This window comes from Somniosus microcephalus, chromosome 3, assembly GCF_052327205.1.
Source record: "Somniosus microcephalus isolate GS21.2 chromosome 3, FLI_Smic_1.0, whole genome shotgun sequence".
In the NCBI taxonomy this organism is placed as follows: Eukaryota; Metazoa; Chordata; class Chondrichthyes; order Squaliformes; family Somniosidae; genus Somniosus; species Somniosus microcephalus.
This window is the reverse complement of record NC_140989.1, coordinates 38,312,628-38,338,264: the sequence shown is the minus strand read 5'-3', so window position 1 is coordinate 38,338,264 and position 25,637 is coordinate 38,312,628. Positions and strand designations below refer to the sequence as shown.

Genomic DNA, 25,637 nt, shown 5'->3' with positions numbered 1-25,637 from the left:
CCTGGTCATTATTTGGCTTCCTACGCACTCCACCCACCTATTTTAAAAAAAAAAAAAAAAAAAAAAAAAAAAAAATTTTAAAACAATAATAATAATTGTTCTCAAGACGAGAAATGTGGATGCTGAGTAATGGAACACGTCGCCATTTCAGGCACCCAGTGTTGGCATCAAGTGTACCACAGCCAGGTGTGCAACAAAGTGCCCTGTCCTCTGCTGGAACAACTTACTTTATCATCAATCTCTGATGCTTTCTGCATCAGTGTGACATTTCCTCCCTGCCCCCTCCGTTTTCCATTTTCCACACCAGCCATTCTGGTGACTTCTGATTATTTTCTGTCATATGGATAAACATAGAAACATAGAAGATAGGAGTAGGCCATTCGGCCCCTCGAGCCTGCTCTGCCATTTAATGAGATCATGGCTAATCATCCAAATTCAGTACCCTGTCCCTGCCTTCTCCCCCTATCCCTTGATCCCTTTAGCCTTAAGAAATATATCCAACTCCTTCTTGAATATATTTAATGAATTGGCCTCAACTGTCTTTTGTGGTAGAGAATTCCACAGGTTCACCACTCTCTGGGTGAAGAAATTCCTCTTCATCTCTGTCCTAAATGGCTTACCTCTTATCTTTAGACTGTGACCCCTGGTCCTGGATTCCCCTGCCATCGGGAACATCCTTCCTCCATCTAGTCTGTCAAGTCCTGTTGTTAGAATTTTATAAGTTTCAATGAGACCCCTTCTCATTCTTCTAAACTCCAACGAATATAAGCCCAATCGACCCAATCTCTCCTCATACATCATTCCTGCCATCCCAGATATCAGTCTGGTGAATCTTCGCTGCACTCCCTCCATGGCAAGAACATCCTTCCTCAGATAAGGTGACCAAAACTGCACACAATACTCAAGGTGTGGTCTCACCAAGGCCCTGTACAACTGCAGCAAGACATCCTTGCTCCTGTACTCCAATCCTCTCGCTATGAAGGCCAACATACCATTTGCCGCCTTAACCGCCTGCTGCACCTGCACGCTTACCTTCAGCGACTGGTGCACAAGGACACCCAGGTCTCGTTGCACTTCCCCTTCTCCCAATCTATTGCCGTTCAGATAATCTACCTTCCTGTTTTTGCCACCAAAGTGGATAACCTCGCATTTATCCACATTGGGCAGATGCAGTATAATCACCCAACCTGTTCAAATCATACTGGAGTTTCTTGTCATCCTCCCCACAGCACACACGCCCACCTGGCTTTGTGTCGCCTTGCGGTACCCCACTGGGCACTGCCTGCCACTCGGAAAAAGACCCGTTTATTCCAACTCTTTGCTTCCTGTCTGCCAACCAGTTCTCTATCCAAGTCAGTACCTTAGCCCCAATCCCATGTGCTTTAACTTTGCATGCTAATCTCTTATGTGGGACCTTATCGAAAGCCTTCTGAAAGTCCAAATACATCCCATCCACTGGTTCTCCCTGATCTATTCTACTAGTTACATCCTCAAAAAATTCCAGTAGCTTAGTCAAGCACGATTTACCTTTTGTAAATCCATGTTGACTTTGTCCCATCCTGTCCCTGTTTTCCAAGTGCTCTGCTATTACATCTTTTATAATGGACTCTAGCATTTTCCCCACTACTGATGTCAGACTTACCGGTCTATAATTCCCCATTTTCTCTCTACCACCTTTTTTAAATAGTGGGGTTACATTAGCTACCCTCCAATCCATGGGAACTGTGCCAGAGTCTATAGAATTTTGGAAGATGACCAGCAATGCATCTACTGTTTCTAGGGCCACTTCCTTAAGTACCCTAGGATGTAGATTATCAGGCCCTGGGGATTTATCAGCCTTCAATCCCGTCAATTTCTCTAACACCATTTCCCTACAAATACTGATTTCTTTCAGTTCCTCCCTCCCTCCATCTCATTAGACCCTATGTTCCCCGACATCTCTGGGAGGTTATTTGCGTCCTCCTTTGTGAAGACAGAACCGAAGTATGTATTTAATGGGTCAGCCATTTCTTTGTTCCCAGTTAGAAATTCCCCTGATTCTGACTGCAATGGACCTATGCTTGACTTCACCAATCTTTTTCTCTTCACATATCTATAGAAACTTTTACAGTCAGTTTTTATGTTCCCTGCAAGCTTACTTATACTCTATTTCCCCCCCTCTTAGTTAATCCTTTTGTCCTCCTTTGCTGAATCCTAAACTGCTCCCAGTCCTCAGATTTGCTGCTTTTTCTGGCCAATTTATATGTCCTCTCCTTGGATTTTATGCTATCCCTAATTTCCCTTGTTAGCCACGGTTGCACCACCTTTTTTGTTTTTTATGCCAGACAGGGATGAACAAATTCTGTAGTTCATCCATGCGATCTTTAAATGTTTGCCATTGTCTATCCACCGTCAACCCTTTAAGTAACGTTCCCCAATCCATCCTAGCCAACTCGCGCCTCATACCATCGTAGTTTCCTTTATTTAAATTCAGGACCCTAGTCTCCAAGTCAACTACTTCACTCTCCATCTTAATGAAGAATTCTATCATATTATGATCGCTCCTCCCCAAGGGGCCTCGTGCAAGATTGCTAATCAATCCTTTCTCATTACATAATACCCAGTCTAAGATGGCCTGATCTCTAGTTGGTTCCTCAACATAATGGTCTAGGAAACCATCCCGTATACACGCTAGGAATTCCTCCTCCACAGTATTGTTACTAATTTGGTTAGCCCAATTCATATGTAAATTAGTCACCCATGGTGGCTGCTGTGCCCTTATTGCACGCGTCTCTAATTTCCTGTTTAATGTTATCGCCAACCTCAGCATTACTGTTTGGGGGTCTGTATACAGCTCCCACTAACGTTTTCTGCCCCTTGGTATTTCTCAGCTCTACCCATACAGATTCCACATCATCAGAGCTAATATCCTTCCTTACTCTTGTTAATCTCCTCTTTAACCAGCAATGCTACCCCACCTGCTTTTCCTTTTTGCCTGTCTTTCCTGAATATTGAATACCCCTGGATGTTGAATTCCCAGCCTTGGTCACCCTGGAGCCATGTCTCCGTAATCCCAATTATATCCTATCCGTTTACATCTATTTGTGCAGCTAATTCATCCACCTTATTACGAATGCTCCTCGTATTAAGACACAAAGCCTTCAGGCTTGTTTTTTAAAAACTTAGTCCTTTTAGAATTATTGTTTACTGTGGCCCTGTTTGATTTACACACTTGATTTCTCTGCCTTCCACTTTTGCTTTTCTCCTTCCTGTCTTTTGCTTCTATCCTTGCTTCCCTTTCCTCTGTCTCCCTGCACAGGTTCCCAACCCCGTGCCATTTTAGTTTAAACCCTCCACAACAGCACTAGCAAACACTCCCCCGAGGACATCGGTCCCGGTCCTGCCCAGGTGCAAACTGTCCAGTTTGTACGAGTCCCACCTCCCCCAGAACCGGTTCCAATGTCCCAGGAATTTGAATCCCTCCCCCCCCTTGCACCATTCCTCTAGCCACGTATTTATCTGCAATATCCTTCTATTTCTACTCTGACTAGCACTGGTAGCAATCCTGAGATCCTATTTTTTAATTTACCTCCTAACTCCCTATATTCAGCTTTTAGGACCTCATCCAGGTTTTTACCTATATCGTTGATACCTATATGCACCACGACAGCTTGCTGTTCACCCTCCCCCTCCAGTTTTGTGCTGCATAGTCATGCCCACTAGGATCTAGGTTAAAACTTTCTGGATGTGCTTCACATACAATGTTTACATGGCGTTCAAAGCCAGTGCAGTCCGTACTTTTCTGTTTACATACTTGAATTCACCACCAGGGTGTGTTTTTTTGCTGCGCAACATAGTGCGTTAGTAAGATTAACAAAAGCTGGATCCTGAATTAATCTTCCAGAAGTAACCCTACTCACCTGAATGTATTCCAGTAACAGCAAGCTGACACAGTGAAGGCTGGCTAAAACTGGTTTCTCGTTACTTATGTGAATATCATGAAGTGTATTGCTAAGCTTAAATAGAGTGAAAGTCTAAGGGAACATCTTTCTTGTTCAAAGTATTGCTTCATTTTAAATTGGGAGGCATAAAACAGTAGTCTGGCATTTACTTTTTATTTTAAACTTCAATTTCTCATCATCTATAGATGCCACTAATTTGTGTCTCCTCTCTGGTAGGTTGCTCTGTGACTCTGCTGGGAAGGAGGTATTCTTGAATGGCTCTATTAAAGGCATTGTCTAAACACATCAGATATTAATTTGGGCTTTGCAGTAATTTTTCAAGATCCATCCGTGAAAGATATATAGTCGCGCGTTATGCTGCTTTCTGACTGCCTGCTTTTCTGTGTGCTCAAACATTAACTTGCCACCTCACTAACTTTGAAAGTTTTCAGTAGATTTGAACCCAGCGTCACTAATATCGTCAGACAGTGGGGTTCCTTCTTGTGCAAAATGTGTCCACATGTCTGCTTTCTGTCAAGCTAAGTGGCGGACATTTATTTTGAGCATTTATGACTGGGCTTACACTGTATCATACTTTATCAGGGCTGAAATCCCAGTCGAAGAGAGCTGTTTCATCTACTCCCCCACGACCGCCATCTAGAAGAGGGAGAGTGATGACCGATAAGTTGGCAACTGCTTCCTCATCTACAGAATCTGTTAACAAAACAATTAGTGTCCCTGTGTTCCATCTGTACCACAAACTTTTACCAGGTGAGTAAATGCTAGTAGAGGATTAATACTCAAAGTAGTAATTTACTGTAAATTGCAACCTCCACTATCGAAGCATTTATCACAAGCTGATTTACAAGTGAGGAAGGTCATTTGGCCCATCTTTCATAGAACACAGAAGTTAGGAGCAGGAGTAGGCCATTCGGCCCTTCGAGCCTGCTCCGCCATTCAATGAGATCATGGCTGATCATCCAAATTCAGTACCTGGTCCCTGCCTTCTCCCCATATCCCTTGATCCCTTTAGCCTTAAGAAATATTTCCAACTCTTTCTTGAATATATTTAGTGAACTGGCCTCCACCGCCCTCTGTGGCAGAGAATTCCACAGGTTCACCACTCTCTGGGTGAAGAAATTCCTCCTCATTTCAGTCCTAAATGGCTTACCCCTTATCCTTAGACTATGACCCCTGGTTCTGGACTCCCCGGCCATCAGAGACATCCTTCCTGCATCTAGTCTGTCCAGGCCTGACATCAAGAAAGGCCCTATGTTTTCCCCTCACTATAATGGTGGAAAAGGCACCCAGGGATGGTATTGGAGGAGCTGATGGGTATGCTTCTGCGAATATGCCTATATCAGGCTGTTGCTTGTGACATCAGCGCCGACCTGTATGGCTGCTGTTTTACGAGCTCCTCCCCAACTGGTATTTTAATGTATTTAATTGAATTGCTTGACTAGTCTGTGGGACAGATCTCAACTGTGGCACCAGTCCCCAGATGTAAGGAGGACTGGGTGTGCCTCCGTCATTTCCTGACTCCATGCCTATGTTGCAGCCGAGTGGTCTGTCTGGGTTTATTCTTGTTATTCTTTGTAGTGCTGCAACTGAGCTAGGCCACTTCAGAAGGCATTTAACAGTTATTGGTGTGGGACTGGAATCACAAAGAGGACTGCAGATTTCCTTCTTTAAAGGACATCACTGAAGCAGTTAGGTTTTTCCGACAACCCAAACGGCTTCATGGTCATTTTTACTAATACTAGCATTTTATTTCCCAGATTTAAAAAAAAAAAAAAAAACTGAATTCAGAGTCTCAAACTGCCATTTGAACTGTTCTCTGGGTTATTGTCCAGGCCTCTGGATTACTAATCCAGTAACATAACCACTACACTACCAATACCCATTTAGTTTGAGCCTGTATCAAAACTGAGCTTGAGCCACTCACCAGTACTTGAGCACTTAATCTAGGCTAACGCTTTAGTTCATTACTGAGAGAGCTGCATTGTCTGAAATGGCGTCCTTCAGATGAGAAATTAAACTGAGACTGTGTCTGCCTGTTCAAGTGGCTATTTGTTTATATTTATTCCATGCTGATAGATTAGTAAGCATATTGTATTTTCATTTGGTACAAGCTTATAGATGTGTAATCTTCTGGTTTAGGAGTTGTAAATGTGTTGACAGAGGCATTATGTCCCTTGAATGTTAAAATCATCAATTTAATAATTGATTAGATGTCTCGAAGTAACCTCATGATGATGTTTCTTAGGTCAACCACTGCCAGCAGAGGTGACACTAGCCCAGCTGTTAACTCTCCTGTATGACCGTAAACTCCCTCAAGGCTACCGGTCGATAGATTTGACGGTCAAACTAGGCTCGAAAGTAATCTGTGACCAAGGATTGTCGAAAACCGACTCATTCAAACGTCTTCGCACAGACAAAGGTACATTTGTTTTTTCTTTTTCATTGATCACCTGCTCTTATATTCGTGCAGTGTCTTTGTACAGCAATAAAGACTCCTTGTTCCCCTTTGTTTTCTGCCCCCACGAGTGTCTGTCAGTGTCAGCACCAATACTGGCAAAAGGTCCGATTGGTGGGGGGGGAGACTTGTCTTGACCAGATGCATGTGTAAGAGAATCGAGGGAGGTTTTTCACTTCACTGTCACTCCAGCAGAATTTAGCAGTGAGGTTCTTGAGAAATATCAACTTCAGTGAAATGCAGAAATTGGTGTTTATAGAGCCTACAGAAAGTGTCGTTGGGCCAGAAAGCCGTGGTTTTAATTCCCCTCATCCCAAAAGCCACCTCCATCATGAAAGATAAGCTCAAGATGGTAAAACTTCCCCAGATGGTATACGTGGAAGCCCCAGAGCTGTTAATCTCAAGTATGCAAATTAATGAAAGTTGCATTCACAGCAAGTGCAGGATCTGTCCTTTTGCAGAATCCCATTTTCAGAACGGATTTGGGATCTATTTCAAACCTCCCATTACTTAACCAGTTAGCTTCATTAACGTGCATCATTTTATTTTTTTAAATCTGAACCATGCAAGATTCGACTAGGCTAGTAACTAAGAATGAGTACAAAACTGTAAATATTCTGAATGATGACTTGAAAGGCTCAAAATAGTGGGGCTTTTACACTGCAATAGAGAACGTTAAAAGGGAATCTAGTGGAGGTTTTCAAATTATGAAAACTTTGTGAAACATTATTTCAATTGGTTGTCGAATTGGTACAAAGGGGGGGGGGGCATAAAATTAAGATGATCACTGGAACAATGGGGAAAATTAGATTTAAAAATTCACAAAGTTCATAAGTGGCTATTGAGGCAGAAATTACAACAATTTAAGATAAGGAGGAATGTGAGGGGATATGGGGAAAGGATAGGGAAATGGAGTTGGAATAGGAAACACCATCTGATCTAGCATCGGCATAGTCGTGGTGGGCAGATTGTTCTATAATTTGACATTGGCTTATAATCTACCTCCTTATGAACATGGATTTGCACAAATGGAGAGTTTCAATTCTGTCGAGATCAGTAAAGCCATGGAAGTAGTGCAGGCCTGGTTTAAATCCTTTATTGCACAGTCATTTTACAAATTCATAGTTAATATCTCTACAGGTGGTTAATTTCACTTGTTACATACAGTTTTTGGCAGCTGATCCATTGCTGTCTAGTATGATTGCACAGTTTAAGAAATTTGAGGACTCTGAAGCTTATGGAAAGGTTTAATCACTTCAATACCACTGCTGTTTATTGGAAGAATAATCGAAATGAACAACTGATTCTGGTTGAATTACAGCTTCTACCACATTCATAGAAACATAGAAGATAGGAGCAGGAGTAGGCCCTTCGAGCCTGCTCCACCATTCAATGTGATCATGGCTGATCATCCAAATTCAGTACCCTGTCCCTGCCTTTTCCCCATATCCCTTGATCCCTTTAGCCTCAAGAAATATATCCAACTCTTTCTTGAATATATTTAATGAACTAGCCTCCACTGCCCTCTGTGGCAGAGAATTCCACAGGTTCACCACTCTCTGGGTGAAGAAATTCCTCCTCATTTCAGTCCTAAATGGCTTACCCCTTATCCTTAGACTATGACCCCTGGTTCTGGACTCCCCGGCCATCAGAAACATCCTTCCTGCATCTAGTCTGTCCAGACCTGACAGAATTTTATAGGTTTCGATGAGATCCCCTCTCAATCTTCTAAACTCCAGTGAGTGTCACATTGACCAAAACGTGTTCTCCACTCAGCACGGTTGAGACTGGGACTTAGGATCTGTGCCCCCCTCGCCCCCCATTCTGTTCCCAGCCCCTGAAAAGAAACAAATTAACTTTCCAAAATAGTCAGCTAGCCTTCTGTACCAATAGCTATTGTCTGCGGCTGTATTTTAAAGGAAAAATAGGCTTCATGTATTTTACAGACAGATGGCTTCATTTTTGTTCCTTTATACATAATAAACCATTTTATCTGTGAGGCAGAACCAGAATCAATTGATCAGCTCTATAAATTATTTTTTGCTTGTTTCTTTTTTTTTCCTCATACCATAGAAAATGTGAAACCCGCATAGCAAACAGGGAAAGTTCCCAGGGTTACTTGAATTCAAAGTAGAATAGTTCTCAACCAACCCACTCAGGTGATGACCAATTTATTCAGGGTTGACTAAGGTGCCTGCCAGACATGAATCCTATTACAGAATCCTGGTAGGCTGCCAAGTTGGAGCCAGAATGTGCAAATTCTCACAGCAAAGGTATCCTTTCTTCCCTGTTAAGGAGTCCAAATTTTGGAGTTTGTATTACTTTCAAGATACAGCTTATATACGGCAATCAGTAACAGAATCCCATCTGGTATACTGGGAATACTTTACATAAGGGATGGGGCAGGTCTGAAATAGTGGCAGTGGTTATCTGTCAGGAACATTATCCTGCTTATTATAGAACTGGCTCTGGGGGAGGTGGGACCAGTACAAACTGGACGGCTTGCACCTGGGTAGGACCGAGACCGATGTCCTAGGGGGAGTGTTTGCTCGTGCTCTGGGGGAGGGTTTAAACTAAAATGGCAGGGTGTTGGGAACCTGAGCAGGGAGACAGAGGTAAGGGAAACAAGGATAGAAGCAAAAGACAGGAAGGAGAAAAGCAAAGGTGGCAGTCGGAGAAATCAAGGGTTTAAATCAGACATGGCCACAGTAAATAATAATTCTAAAAGGCCTAAGAGTGTTTTTAAAAAAAAAAAACAAAAAAAAACAAGCCTGAAGGCTTTGTGTCTTAATGCGAGGAGCATTCGTAATAAGGTGGATGAATTAGCTGCGCAAATCGAGGTAAACTGATATGATATGACTGGGATTACGGAAACTTGGCTCCAGGGTGACCAAGGCTGGGAACTCAACATTCAGGGGTATTCAATATTCAGGAAAGACGGGCAAAAAGGAAAAGGAGGTGAGGTAGCATTGCTGGTTAAGGAGGGGATTAACACAATTGTAAGGAAGGTTATTAGCTCTGATGATGTGGAATCTGTATGGGTAGAACTGAGAAATACCAAGGGGCAGAAAACATTAGTGGCAGTGGTATACAGACCCCCACACAGTAATGCGGAGGTTGGGGATGGCATTAAACGGGAAATTAGAGACGCGTGCAATAAGGGCACAGCAGTTATCATGGGTGACTTTAATCTACATATAGATTGGGCTAACCAAATTAGTAACAATACTGTGGAGGAGGAATTCCTGGAGTGTATACGAGATGGTTTCCTGGACCAATATGTCGAGGAACCAACTAGAGACCAGGCCATCTTAGACTGGGTATTCTATAATGAGAAAGGATTAATTAGCAATCTTGTTGTGCGAGGCCCCTTTGGGCAGGGCGATCATAATATAGAATTCTTCATTAAGATGGAGAGTGAAGTAGTTGACTCAGAGACTAGGGTCCTGAGTTTAAATAAAGGAAACTATGATGGTATGAGGCGCGAGTTGGGTAGGATTGATTGGGGAATGTTACTCAAAGGGTTGACGGTGGATAGGCAATGGCAAACATTCAAAGATCACATGGATGAACTACAGAATTTGTTCATCCCTGTTCGGCATAAAAATAAAACAAAAAAGGTGACTCAACCGTGGCTAACGAGGGAAATTAAGGATAGCATAAGATCCAAGGAGAGGACATATAAATTGGCCAGAAAAAGCAGTAAACCTGAGGATTGGGAGCAGTTTAGGATTCAGCAAAGGAGGACAAAGGGCTTAATTAAGAGGGGGAAAATAGAGTACGAGAGTAAGCTTTCAGGGAACATAAAAACGGATTGTAAAAGCTTTTATAGATATGTGAAGAGAAAAAGATTGGTGAAGTCAAGCGTAGGTCCCTTGCAGTCAGAATCAGGGGAATTTATAATGGGGAACAAAGGAATGGCAGACCAATTATAAATACATACATTGGTTCTGTCTTCACAAAGGAGGACACAAATAACCTCCCAGAGATGCTGGGGAACATAGGGTCTAATGAGAGGGAGGAACTGAATGAAATCAGTATTTGTAGGGAAATGGTGTTAGGGAAATTGACGGGATTGAAGGTTATAAATCCCCAGGGCCTGATAATCTACATCCTAGGTACTTAAGGAAGTGGCCCTAGAAATAGTAGATGCATTGCTGGTCATCTTTCAAAATTCTATAGACTCTGGAACAGTTCCCATGGATTGGAGGGTAGCTAATGTTACCCCACTGTTCAAAAAACGTGGTAGAGAGAAAACGGGGAATTATAGACCGGTAAGTCTGACATCGGTAGTGGGGAAAATGCTAGAGTCCATTATAGAAGATGTAATAGCAGAGCACTTGGAAAACAGTGACAGGATGGGACAAAGTAAACATGGATTTACAAAAGGTAAATTGTGCTTGACTAATCTACTGGAATTTTTTGAGGATGTAACTAGTAGAATAGATAAGGGTGAACCAGTGGATGTGGTGTATTTGGACATTCAGAAGGCTTTTGATAAGGTCCCGTATAAGAGATTAGCGTGTAAAGTTAAGGCACATGGGATTGGGGGCAAGGTACTGACTTGGATAGAGAACTGGTTGGCAGACAGGAAGCAAAGAGTTGGAATAAAAGGCTCTTTTTCCGAGTGGCAGGCAGTGACTCGTGGGGTACCGCGGGGATCGGTCCTAGGACCCCAGCTATTCACAATATATATTAATGATCTAGACAAGGGAACTAGATGTAATATCTCCAGGTTTGCAGACGACACAAAGCTGGGTGGGCGTGTGTGCTGTGAGGAGTATGCCGAGAAACTCCAGTATGATTTGGACAGGCTGGGTGATTGGGCAGAAGCATGGCAGATGCAGTATAATGTGGATAAATGCGAGGTTATCCACTTTGGTGGCAAAAACAGGAAGGCAGATTATTATCTGAACGGCAATAGATTGGGAGAAGGGGAAGTGCAACGAGACCTGGGTGTCCTTGTGCACCAGTCGCTGAAGGTAAGCATGCAGGTGCAGCAGGCGGTTAAGAAGGCAAATGGTATGTTGGCCTTTCGGAGTGAGAGGGTTTGAGTACAGGAACAAGGATGTCTTGCTGCAGTTGTACAGGGCCTTGGTGAGACCACACCTTGAGTATTGTGTGCAGTTTTGGTCGCCTTATCTGAGGAAGGATGTTCTTGCCATGGAGGGAGTGCAGCGAAGATTCACCAGGCTGATACCTGGGATGGCAGGAATGACATATGAGGAGCGATTGGGTCGATTGGGCTTATACTTGCTGGAGTTTAGAAGAATGAGAGGGGATCTCATTGAAACTTATAAAATTCTAACAGGACTAGACAGACCTGATGCAGGAAGGGTGTTTCCGATGGCCGGGGAGTCCAGAACCAGGGGTCACAGTCTAAAGATAAGGTGTAAGCCATTTAGGACAGAGATGAGGAGGAATTTCTTCAGCCAGAGAGTGGTGAACCTGTGAAATTCTCTACCACAGAAGGCAGTTGAGGCCAATTCATTAAATATATTCAAGAAGGAGTTGGATATATTTCTTAAGGCTAAAGGGACCAAGGGATATGGGGAGAAGGCAGGGACAGGGTACTGAATTTGGATGATCAGCCATGATCTCATTGAATGGTGGAGCAGGCTCGAGGGGCCGAATGGCCTACTCCGGCTCCTATCTTCTATGTTTCTATGTTTTAAGTTGTGCAAACAACCTAGCTTCAGTTTCAGAGATGACAGTGCCTTGGATGTGAAGGATGGGTCTGTCAATGAAATAATTTCCTCATTCCTGACCATATTCAGGATATAATGAGTATGTAGACACAGTACAGCAGAGGTTGTTGCGGTCCTCTCCTGTCTCTTGTCTGTTTCCCCCACGTTTTCTGCTAATCCGACAACAAGGGCTGCTGAAGAAGTCTCCAATGGAGTCATTCCAAAAAATAAACTTCATATGATCCAAGATTGCAGCAAAGCTATCTTAAGAACTTGAGGCTGAAAACTGCAGCCATCTGTTTGGTACAGCATGAAGAGGAGCTCAGAGTCCCATTAGCAGACTGGCTATCTCTGCAGCTCTTTATTTTGCTGTTTTTTTTTCTCGGCTGTTAGTCCATCCTGTACTGCTATAAATCCTGCTCAACAGTTGCCATCGTCATTGTTAACCTATAGTAGCTTCCCATCCGCCTACACCTTAAATTTAAAATCTTCATCTATAAATCCATCCATATTTTCTGCAGTCTTCTCCAGCATTGCAACTCCTAACCCCCACCCCAAAAATAGTTCCTCTGACTCTGGCTTTTTGTGCAATTCCCTCTGTGGAAGAGCTTTTAGCCTGCTTTTTGGAATTACCCCCCCTAAACTTCTCCATCTCTGTCCCCACCTTTTTGAAAAACCTTCTTAGAATGAGCCTCCTCGACCAACAATTGTGATTACCCCCTCCTATTCTCTCCTCTTCCTGGCTTGGCGTCTGTTTCCTTGCGCCTACTTTTGAAGTGCTGTATAAATGCAAATCGGTGGTGGTATGAAAAGATACTTTATGCTTTTGCTCGTTGTGCATTTACCCTGTATGTGTTAATTTGATCAATTTCCTAACATTAAGTCTAATTCTTCACATTTTGAGCAAATACGGTGGCGGTGTTAAACCAAAATTGTGCGTATGTGGCGCACAATATTAATGGCCTGCGCGGCAGAAATGTGAAATAGGTTTAGCTGATCCAAGCTCAAATAAATGTGTAAAATTTCACTTGTAGCTTTAAAATCTCAATAGTTGGAACTTGGATTGCTTTGATTTGATCTTGAGTTTTAAATTTAGCATCTTCTAATGAATGGAGTCTGCCTGATTTATACTGCGGAACTGTCTGGATAATAAAAACTAGGTCCAAAACACAGCTTTCCAATCAAACTTCAGGTTACAAGGTTATGTAACCGTAGTTGGTGACTTGATCAAAATTCTGAGACTATTTTGCAACATTTTCAGACTTCTAAATGTATTTCTGTAATATCTGCTCAGTTATATGACCTGTATAACCTTTGCAATGCAAGTTTGTAAACTTCTCTTATCCAGCACTTAATAGATCGATTCAATACCTGTTGCTTTATATTTTTCATTTTTTGGGAGGCTAATTTATATCCACTATTTCATGCAGAGCTTGGCGATGGGCTGGCCAGTTGTCCTGAAGATGAAGTGTTGCAACCAAGTGATGACTGCATAGATAGTGCCCTGGATGAGTCTTTGCTTGAAACTAATCCTATCCAGTCTCCACTTCAAGTGTTTGCTGGCATGGGTGGACTAGCTCTCATAGCCGAAAGGCTGCCAATGTTGTATCCTGATGTTATCCAGCAAGTAAGTGATATTTCTGCTGATATATTCTGCAGTCGTTCATCGCACTCACCTGACTTGGAAGTTTCAGCATGTTCTAGTGAAACACCAGATGTGATTGGAAGCTGCAGCTCAGGACAACTTTTCTCCGTCTTGGTGGAAACTTGCACCACTTCCCCCCAGTTGGAGGATGACATGCTGACCTGGCACATTGCTCTAGTTATGATGCCAGAGAGTGTTGGGCCTCGGGTTTGCACCTATAAATTCTTGGTGTTTGCTGTGCTGCTGAGGGTCGATGGTTTGGTGCTCTTCCGGAGGAAGGGAAGTGAAATGGGAGGAAATGTGCCCTCATGCCTGCTTCCTCGTAATTGGTTTGAGCAGCCCTGAAAGAGGCCTGGGAGCAGGTTGCCTGCCCTGCCTCTTAGCTTGGGGAGGTGGGTGGTGTACGAGGTGAATGGCACAACAGGAACTTGAGAAGAGGATATCAAATAGAAGAGTTCAGATCCCCAAAACGACGAGCCCCTGATGAGAGCCACATTGCTAGATTGTTAATGTCTGACGTATACGTTCAGCACATCGGGTACAGCATTTGGCATGGTTGAAAATTTCCACTTGAAGTTGCAGCATGTTCCAACAGTTAACATCTGATCAGCACTCCAAAAATAGCCATTTTGTAGAAAGAAACCTTTTGTGGGAATTTGCTTGGAGCAGCTCTATCCTGGCCCATCATTGCTATGTGCAGTTTACTAGTTGAAGTTGATCTGAAGTGGTTAGGTTAGCAGCTGTGTTCCCATATTGAAACTTGCCCAACGTGTAATGAAGCTCAGTACCTTTTGCTGTCTGTCTCGGAATGTTGTCACTGGTCAAAAAAGCTTTAGCAGTATTGTCCTGACTGCAGTATACTACTGTTTGATTCAGTTTTGCTTTTTGCTTGGTGAAGCAGGTATAATATTTTCCAGATTCGATTGTATTTCAACAATGATAAAAATGTTGTTCCCAAGTCAAATAATGTCATTATAATAGGATCGCCATAAAGTAAATAAATACTTTTGAAACATTAAGTGGAATCTTTGGATGGAAAATGGGTCAATCAACTATTAAACAAGATGAAATTTCTAAATGATGGAGAATGCTATATCGAAGACATCCCATTGATACTGGTGTAAAAGCTGCTAAATCCTACAATAATGTGACCAACAGTAGGATTTTGAAAATCTATTCATCTGAATGTTTGATTTAAATGTATATACCCAGTCAAATAAAATTTATACAGTTCATAATTGCCTGACCATTTTGAATCTTGAAGGGATACCAGTTGAACCTAGAGAAATGAACAAAAGAAGCTTTGCCTGTTTGAATCTCCGATTGATGGTGACAATTATTAAGCCAATTATATGACTGAATTCACTATAATTTAAATATTTGAATTTGGTTGTGCAGCAAAGTTAATGATGGAAAGGCAAAATTCTTTCACTGCTGGCATTCAGCTGCAGTTATAGATGCTGATGATAAATGCACAGACAATTTGTCTTTTTATGAGCAAATGTGTAACCGCAATGCTCTTGCAGCGTTTAAGGTGAAACTCTTAACTATCGAGATTGCGTTGAATGAACAGATATGGAGTAAATTTTGGAAAACTAAGGGTGTTTGCAAATTATATAATGGACAGTTTCACTAACTTAGGGGAATAGTCTTTTAGCAATTTATGTAATACAGGTATATTGATTCAAATGCAAATGGATATTGTCTACACAGGAAAACCAAACCAAATATTTTAGTGCAAAGTTTGTCATTGTAATGCTATTTTCAGACTCGGGTTTTGACCCAGCCTAGGAACAGTTTGCCTCTGTTCAGTTTTCCTGAAGAAGTAGGCTACATTTTATTAGCTTGTATTGCTTCAAGCCTACATTCTGTGCTAGAAAGGGAGGGGGAAACATTAAATGCCACCAGAACAGAGATTATGGGATCAGAGATCAAATTATAGTTGTTTTGTTTGCTCTTTCTATATATTAAAAGTTATGGTCTCTTCGTAGCACTGAAATAGAACAAACATTGAGGCTGTGTGAGATTCCCGGACAGGTTCGCAGAAGGCGTTAATATAGAATTATATACTTGAGCCCTTCTGGAATCATGTGACTTTTCTGTGGCCTTGTAGATGGTCTTCAGTGAATGTAATTTCAGTATTACATTTGTCAGCAATGATCTCAAAATCTTAAGTGAAGTAATTTTAATTGGATCCAGATGGCATCTGCAAACTAATGAAGCTTTGCTGCCCGAGCCCGTCGTGTCTCATGAACCCCTTCATTTAAATTAGTTCCTCCAATCATCCATATATTTTGCAAAATGCTAAAACTGTTAAAGCTGTGCTGTGAATTGTATGATTTACCTACAGCGGAGGAAACCATTTTAATGGTCCCCTGTAGGTCTGTTTTTTAAAATCTTGTTCGATACCTGATCCAACAGATTGTGAAACTATTCACCGCCATCAGTTTTTTTTTTCCCCCTCCCTACCATCTACAGGCTTTTAAACCCAAGCCTCGCTTCACCTAATTACTGCATCATTCATTTCATGTTCCTTACTTTAGATTTTATTGGGCCTTCTCTCTTCCCCACCCCACAAAAACAGCATGCTGCTTTGAGAATTTTTCTGTCACAGTAGCAATAATGCACTGCCTATACCGAAGTGGCTTTTACTGGTACCATTTCATTTCAAACCTTTTATATTAACGACACTGATCCTCGTGGCAACAGACTTTTACATTTTTTCCCCTACTCGTCCCCAAAACTTTAGGTTGGTGACATTCACAGGGCGATTCTTTTATCCTTGCCCACCTGCAAACTGTTGTAAATATTAACAATTTAGTGTTGTACCATATTTTCAGTTCCTAATCAGACTGTGCGCCACAATCACCACCACCCATCCTCTGTCTTCACTGTTGCCGGTTTACTCGAGGACAATTAGGGCCATCAACTGCTTAGACTGAACCTAGAATGACTCATCCACTGTTATTCAAGTGCATTGCAAACTAAGGAACTGTAGTTCTGATTCTGTATAAAATAACTTCTGACTGGCTTAGTTTTCAATGAAAATGTTTAATCTGTTAATGCTGGTGATTTGGTTCTGCTAGCCAATTTAGTAGAATCTAGAAGTGGAGCAAACTGAATCTTCACAATCGTGTGAACAATTTGCTGGTAAATTTAAGATGAATAATGCAAAGGGACAGAGTGGACTTAACTAGCTGATGGGTCACTCATGAGCTGGAGCCCAGTTTGTTGGATCTTTACTGACCCAGAACCTTAAAACTGGGGATTCTGTAAGAGCCTACAATTCAACAGATGCATATTTGTGAAGTTAAGATGTAACCTCTTCTGTTTGTGCATTTAGGTGAGTGCTCCAGTGGTAACCTCCACTTCGCAAGAAAAGCCGAAGGACAATGAACAGTTTGAATGGGTTACCATAGAACAGTCTGGTGAATTAGTCTACGAGGCACCGGAAACCATAACGGCAGAGCCACCACCAATCAAATCAACCGTTCCTGCCATGTCTCCCATCCCAGCACATTCTCTCGCAGCCTTTGGACTCTTCCTCCGTTTACCAGGATATGCAGAAGTCCTCCTCAAAGAAAGGAAACATGCTCAGTGCTTGCTTAGATTGGTGCTAGGAGTAACTGATGATGGTGAAGGCAGTAAGTATAACTTGAGATCCACATGCATTTTTCTGCACACTGAATATGATTGTTGCTCTTAATTCACTCTTAGAATGCTAATGGCATGCAGATTCCCAATACATGCAGTCACTGGTACTTTTAGAGAATTGCATGTTGTAATCGGCAGAATCCCCAAGTGTCTTTATGAAAACAGATTTGTCTTTGAACAGCTTTTATGAGTAAATTAAACTCAGCGGTATAGTGTTCTTGTGTCCCAAATGTATGAATGTTGATAACAAATTGCATAATAGAAACTCCGGTTCCTGAAAAGGAATTTTCATTGAAATAGTTTTTTTGTTGGACGTCGAGTCAGTATAACAGTTTTAAATCATTTTCATTTTCTCTATATTTTCAGGTCACATCCTACAGTCCCCATCAGCAAATGTTCTTCCTACGCTTCCATTCCATGTTTTGCGCACTTTATTCAATACCACACCATTGACTACTGATGATGGAGTTCTCCTGAGGCGGATGGCTTTGGAGATTGGAGCAATTCATCTTATCCTGGCTTGCCTCTCTGCACTAAGCCACCATACCCCAAGAGTGCCCAGTGCAAGCGTCAACCAGACAGAGGTGAGCTCAGCCAAAGGTTATATATCAAATCCAGAATTTAACTACATCAGTTCAACTGACCTAATATGAAGGGATAGCTCCTCACTGAATAAAGTGATTTTAAAAAACTATTTGAAGTGTGTGAAGGGTTTATGTCACGATTGAACAGCGTCTGCTTAAATTTTGTTCTTTAGTTCATAATTACTAATCATATACCTGCAGTTTGTTGGATAAGTGTTTTGGATTTTTATTATTCACTCCAAATGATTGTGCATTTTGTTATGTAACTTTTCTAAACCTTTTATGTTATTATGGGTGTTCTCTCAAGTCAGCTGTATGGCATGTTTTTGCCATATTTGAATACAACTTCATTTTGGCAGTAACAACTGACTAATTTGTGGTCCAGACAAGAATGAGAAAAAGATATTGGGCCAAAAGAAACGTCCACATACTGCATAATCAAAGCACTCCTACTCCTGCCCCTGCTGCAGTTAGAGGGGTCTGTGTTAAAAATCTCAAACTTCGCACTACTTCATGTTGATTTATCTGTAATTCTTTTAGAATTTTTGGGGTAATTTTATGTGAGCAGGCAGGAGCCACATTACTGATGCAGCCCTTAAACCTGTTGATGGTACAGGTAACTTTGGTTTATCCGGAGGTTGTATGTCCGGAATACTCGATCTAACAGCAAAAATCAGGAGCCGTTTTCTAAGTTTTTTTTTTTAGTTCTCTTTTTTTCCCAGTCAGGCACTGCAAGGTCTGTAGCTATAGCAACAGCTTCAGCTAGAGACGCTTGCAGCTACCGCCGACTCTTTAGATAAGCAACAGTGTTTGTTGTCGGATACGGAGATGAAAACCTCCGTATGCTTCAACATTAACTTTGTATGTCCGGCAGTTTTGATAGATCGGCAACACGCCGGTCCCATCGGTGCCGGATATCACAAAGTTTCCTGTAGTTGGTGCAGTGGGCTGAATGTAGCTGTGTTTCTTGGCTAACAAACACTTTGTTTCTAATTTTGCCATGGTTTAAGGTGGTAGAAACAAACATACTCAACATACCATATCTCAGGATTCTAACACTTCAAAACCCACAAAATAGGTTTTCAGTTGTAGACTATAGGAGCCAAATCATGCATTGGTTCAGTTTTTATTTTGTACTTGTGTTGGCAAAGGACATGATTGTTTATCTGGAAATTATATTTAGTTACAATTTCAAGAGGTTTGATATGACCGTGTTAATCCTGAGCCTTTGATGCGCTATCAATTACTCATAAAAGACTGAGAGTTAAGAGAGTAACTAAAGGCTTTTATTAACAAAAGAATGAAGGTCTGCCTCGAGTGGTCGACCGGTCCAGAAATACAAAGGGCTGGGGAGCAGTCACCTTTATACTAGGACTTGTGGGAGGAGTCAGCCGAGGCATGTCCAGGCATATACACAGTGGAATACAAACAGTGGTTTACCACAGCCTTTAAGAACTGTGGTAGGAATTCCCAATTTTTGGAACTGTCATTGTAAATACTTGCATTTCTATAGCCCCTTATTGCATCAGAATGTCTCAAGAGGCTTCAGACAAATGAATGAGGATGTTGAGGGAGGAAATCGCAGAGGTACTGGCCATAATAATCCAATCCTTGGATACGGGGGTGGTGCCAGAGTAAAAAGGGTGTAAAGATAAACCCAGCAACTACAGGCCAGAGTGTTTCACCTCAGTAGTGGAGAAGCACTTAATCAGGGACAAAATTAACAGTCACTTGGACAAGTGTGGATTCATTAAGGAAAGCCAGCACGGATTTGTTAAAGGCAAATCGTGTTTAACTTGATTGAGTTCTTTAATGAGGTAGCAGAAAGGGTTGATTAGGGTAATGCAGTTGACGTAGTTTACATGGATTTCCAAAAGGCATTTGATGAGGCTTGCCAGCAAAGTTGAAGCCCATGGAATAAAAGGGACAGTGGCAGCATGTATACGGAATTGGCTAAGTGATGGGAAACAGAGAGTAGTGGTGAAGTTGTTTTTTGGACTGGAGGAAGGTGTACAGTGGTGGTCTCCAGGGGTCGGTTCTGGAACAATGCTTTTCTTGATGTATATATTAATAACTTGGACGTAGGTGTACAGGGCACAATTTCAAAATTTGCAGTTGAAACAAAACTTGGAAGTATAGTGAACAGTGAGGAGGAGAGTGTTAGACTTCAGGAAGACATAGAGGCTGGTGAAATGGGCGGACACGTGGCAGATGAAATTTAACGCAGAAAAGTGTGAAGTGATACATTTTGGTAGAAAGAATGAGGAGAGGACATGTAAACTAAATGGTACAATCCTGAAGGGGAGCACGAACAGAGACACCTGGGGGTATGTGTGCACAAATTGTTGAAGGTGGCAGGGCTGGTTGAGAAAGCAGTTAAAAAGGCTTACGGGATCCTGGGCTTCATGAATAGAGGTATAGAGTACAAAAGTGTGGAAATCATTATGAACCTGTATAAAACACTGGTTCGGCCCCAACTGGAGTACTGTGTCCAATTCTGGGCACCGCGCTTTAGGAAGGATGTGAAGGCCTTGGAGAGGGTGCAGAAAAGATTTACGAGAATGATTCCAGGAATGAGGGACTTCAGTTACATTTACAATTGCCATTTACACCTCATCTAGAGTCATCTTTTGTTTCTTAACTTGTCCCATTATCATCTCCTCCTTTTGCCTTGTACCATCATCCCTTTTGTCTTTTAATCTCTCCTGCCTTCCACCCTATCACAGACCTTCCCGTTGTTCTTTCCTCCCCTCCTCCCTTTCCCTGCCCCACACCTGCTTAAAAATGTTATTTCTCCAACTTTTTCCAGTCCTGAGGAAGGGTCAGCGACCTGAAACGTCTGTTTCTCTCTTCACGATGCTGCCTGACCTGCTGAGTGTTTCCAGCATTTTCTGTTGTTACTTCAGTTACGTGGAGAGACTGGAGAAGCTGGGGTTGTTCTCCTTAGAGCAGAGAAGATTGAGAGGAGATTTGATAGAGGTGTTCAAAATCGTGAAGGGTCTGGACAGAGTAGATAGAGGGAAACTTCCCATTGGCCGAAGGGTCGAGAACCAGAGGACGCAGATTTAAGGTGATTGGCAAAAGAACCAAAGGCGATGTAAGAAAAAACTTTTTTACGCAGCGAGTGGTTAAGATCTGGAATGCACTGCCTGAAAGGATGGTGGAGGCAGATTTAATCACGGCTTTCAAAAGGGAATTGGATAAGTATCTGAAGGAAATAAATTTGCAGGGCTCTGGGGAGTGGGACCAGCTGAAGTGCTTTTGCAGAGAGCCGGCACGGGCTGAATGGCCTCCTTCGTGCTGTAACCATTCCATGATTCTATGAAGTGCAGTGACTGTTGGGTTGATGACTCACTACATTCTGCCTTCATGTTACACCTTGATATTGTGCATGTATTGGTTTTTGCCTAGCTAATGAAGTTTTATACATAGATTAACATAGATTGTGGATTTACTTAACCCTGTAGGAAGTGAAAATAAATAGGAATTTTGATGGTTTACATTTAAAGTAAACGTTTAGGCAGCAACATTAAAGTACTGGTCTCCTGAGTAGGCTGTACAAGTTTGGATCCAGTTGACACTAGCACCAGGGCTTCCTATAGAAAATAAATTCCTATTGAGTGAGGGGAAGAAAGGAGTGTTAATCAGGATTGGTGGCGTGTCTGCCACGTGCATACCCTGAATAAATCTTGAGCTGATTTATAAGCATATGTATGTTCATGCATACAATTTTGTGTCTGTGTAGACTGCAGATGCGTCTTTAGTTAGCGACTGGCATATAAATGTTTCCATTTTTTTCACAGCCACAAGCTTCCAACACGCACACAAACTCTTCTACTGAAGACCAGCAGTTATATTGGGCCAAAGGTACAGGCTTTGGAACAGGTTCTACTGCATCAGGTTGGGATGTGGAACAAGCCCTAACCAAGCAGAGGCTGGAGGAGGAGCATGTGACCTGCCTTCTCCAGGTAAGCGGTGACTGATTTGTTCTGCATTGTTGAATCTGAAACTTAGTGGGTTACCAACTTTCAATAATCAACCCTTTGTCTTTCAAGATGCAAATGTTTATATCCTAATATAATTTGTCTCCTGTCCTGGTTGTTCCTCCTTGCATGGCCTCCACCGTGGCTTCTTGAAGCTCAAAGGGTGCAAAAAGGGTGCAAACTTAAGCATATGTGATGCACAACTGGTTTAGCCATCCATCACCAGATCTGACTTCTCAATATCAAGCTCTACTGGGCCTTGCTCTCCGCTGCCAAAATGGCCCATTATTCTAGGATCATCCTAGAGGGCAAAGATAACTCGGGTGCATTTTCTCCACTGCCAATTACCTCCTTAAATCCCCCTCTCCTCACCCCTAGCAGCAAGTGTGAGGAGCTCGTGGATTTCTTTGTCTCCAAGATAGAGACCATGGGTTAATTTTCAACTTTGCCACCTGGATCGTAACCTGGATTGGGCGTTTATAGAACCCAGCCAATTTTCATTACATTGATTTCCTGGCCCTAATTAAATGGTTTGTTTTTGTTTCTCCTCAGGCACTGTTCCCATACCTTTTCGATTTTGTCGTCATCACCCCTCTCCTCAAAAAAACCACCCTTGAACACACTGTCCTTGCTGACTACTGTCCTATCTTCAATCTAATTTTCCTCTTTAAGGCTCTTGAACTTGCTGTTATTCCCACCCTTCCTGCAACTCCCTGTTAGAATCCCTCTAGTCAAGTTTCTGATCTTCCCACAATATCAAAAAATCCCTAACCAAAGACATGAACAACATTCTCTGTCTGTAAACCTTGTGTATTATCCTTCCTCATCCTCCTTGACCTCTCTGCAGCCTTTGACACAGTCTATCTTGTAATCTTTCTCCAATGTCTCTTCACTGTAGTCCAGTTCCATGAGATTACCCTTCCTTGGTTCCATTTTTTCCCCTATCCAATAGTAATCAAAGCATCTCTTGCAATAGGTTCTCTTCCCACCCTTGCACCACCAGTTCCAGAGTTCACCAAGGCTCCATCCTTGCCTCCCTCCACCCCACCCCCCTCATCTACATGTATTCCCTTGGGGATATGAGGTCAGCTTTGACATGTATGTCAATGACACCCAGCTATATGTCTCCATCACCTCTGACTCCTGCACTGTCTCTATTCTGTCAGACGACGTGTCTGATACCAGTCTTGATAAGATGTAACTTACTCCAACTGAACATTGGGAAGATTGAAGCCATTGTTTTGGCTCTCAACCCCAACTCTTTACTCTTCCTTGGCCACTGTCTCGGGCTGAACCAAACTGCTCATAACCTCAGTATCCAGTCTTTTAATGGTGCACTCATACTGACAGAAGTCAGTTTGGATGTAATTTGTTTTCCCTTGTGCCTGACCACAGAGCTAATTGACCCTGTGCTTTTAGATTTGATCCTTTTACGAATGACTAGCATTCAAAGGTTGAAAAGTGCAGCATTATCAAAAAATATTCTCTGCAACCTATTTTAGCAATCTTTAGGTTGATTTTTTTTGAGGTGGGAGAAAACGAGGAATCAAAGTCTCAAGTCTACACTTAAAATTGAAATTTTTGTTCCGTTTACCTGCTCTATTTTTAGGTTCTTGCCAGTTACATAAATCCTGGGGGCAGCACCTTCTCTGGAGATGTACAGCCTGGTGAAAGTGGAGGACAGAACAATAATGCCCTTCCTTCTGTGCTTGTGGAGCTGCTCAGCCAATCCTGTCTTATTCCTGCCATGTCATCCTATTTGAGGAATGACTCGGGTATGTAACATTAATAAAATCGTGTATTAAATGACGGTTTGGTTAACCTTAAGTGCTTTGGATATCAATATGAAGCTTTGAATGTGGAGAGTATGGATTTTTACTTCAAAGTTTGTGCCATGTGATTATTGGTGAAATTTGCCCTAGGATGAGTAGGTGGGTAGCTCTGTGCTTGGCTGCTTTGGAGCAACAAGAGTTAATAGTAAAATGCATAACAAAGGTCTTCAGTTGTAACTGGTGGTGTGCTTCAGTTTAACTATCGTCACGGTGTTGGCTCCTTTTGTAGTGAAAACATATGGAGCCTAAGTCCTGAAATTTTTAAAAAATTATCCGAAACATCTTGTTAAAACCTTCCAGCAATTGCGTCGCATCTTGCTTGTGTAACAAGTATAGAAACATAGAAGCAGGAGTAGGCCATTCGGCCCCTCGAGCCTGCTCCGCCATTCAATGAGATCATGGCTGATCATCCAAATTCAGTACCCTGTCCCTGCCTTCTCCCCATATCCCTTGATCCCTTTGGCCTTAAGAAATATACCCAACTCCTTCTTGAATATATTTAATGAACTAGCCTCCACCGCCCTCTGTGGCAGAGAATTCCACAGGTTCACCACTCTCTGGGTGAAGAAATTCCTCCTCATTTCAGTCCTAAATGGCTTACCCCTTATCCTTAGACTATGACCCCTGGTTCTGGACTCCCCAGCCATCAGAAACATCCTTCCTGCATCTAGTCTGCCCAGGCCTGACAGAATTTTATAGGTTTCGATGAGATCCCCTCTCAATCTTCTAAACTCCAGTGAGTATAAGCCCAATCGACCCAATCTCTCCTCATACGTCATTGCTGCCATCCCAGGTATCAGCCTGGTGAATCTTCGCTGCACTCCATCCATGGCAAGAACGTCCTTCCTCAGATAAGGCGACCAAAACTGCACACAATACTCAAGGTGCGGTCTCACCAAGGCCCTGTACAACTGCAGCAAGACATCCTTGTTCCTGTACTCGAACCCTCTTGCTACGAAGGCCAACATACCATTTGCCTTCTTAACGGCCTGCTGCAGCTGCATGCTTACCTTCAGCGACTGGTGCACAAGAACACCCAGGTCTCTTTGCACTTCCCCTTCTCCCAATCTATTGCCATTCAAATAATAGTCTGCCTTCCTGTTTTTGCCACCAAAGTGGATAACCTCGCATTTATCCACATTATAGTGTATTTGCCATGTTTCTGCCCAATCGCCCAACCTGTCCAAATCGTACTGGAGTTTCACGACATCCTCCTCACAGCTTACCCTCCCACCCAGCTTTGTGTCGTCTGCAAATTTGGAGATATTACATCCAATTCCCTCGTCCAGATCATTAATATATATTGTGAACAGCTGGGGTCCTAGGACCGATCCTTGCGGTACCCCACTAGTCACTGCCTGCCACTCGGAAAACGACCCGTTTATTCCAACTCTTTGCTTTCTATCCGCCAACCAGTTCTCTATCCAAGTCAATACCTTGCCCCCAATCCCATGTGCCTTAATTTTGCACGCTAATCTCTTATGCGGGACCTTATCAAAAGCCTTCTGAAAGTCCAAATATACCACATCCACTGGTTCTCCCATATCTATTTTACCAGTTACATCCTCAAAAAATTCCAGTCGGTTAATCAAGCACGATTTACCTTTTGTAAATCCATGTTGACTGTCCGATCCCGTCACTGCTTTCCAAGTGCTCTGCTATTACATCTTTTATTCAAAGCAGGTTATTCATTTGCGCAGACCAATTTATGCAGTGAATACAACCGAATGCATACTGCTGTGTTTTGTCACAATTTGTATAACGGGGCTATTGCACACAAAAGGTGCTATTTTTATATCTTGGTTGTACTGGACTTTATGATCCAATTTTTGAAAAGAACAGACTTAAAGGAGACA

General features: G+C 42.3%; 1 protein-coding gene across 5 annotated transcripts in view; it reads left to right on the top strand.

The window, feature by feature from the left end:
* birc6 (baculoviral IAP repeat containing 6) overlaps window positions 1-25,637 on the top strand; it is a 261,261-nt gene that overhangs the window by 134,103 nt on the left and 101,521 nt on the right. For all 5 annotated transcript variants that reach the window (XM_085980116.1, XM_085980115.1, XM_085980112.1 and 2 more), the window contains 7 exons: window positions 4,524-4,691; window positions 6,187-6,360; window positions 13,514-13,710; window positions 17,072-17,372; window positions 17,749-17,966; window positions 21,770-21,934; window positions 23,559-23,724. In XM_085980116.1, coding sequence (XP_085836242.1) covers window positions 4,524-4,691; window positions 6,187-6,360; window positions 13,514-13,710; window positions 17,072-17,372; window positions 17,749-17,966; window positions 21,770-21,934; window positions 23,559-23,724 — 1,389 coding nt within the window. The remainder of the gene's footprint in view (window positions 1-4,523; window positions 4,692-6,186; window positions 6,361-13,513; window positions 13,711-17,071; window positions 17,373-17,748; window positions 17,967-21,769; window positions 21,935-23,558; window positions 23,725-25,637) is intronic.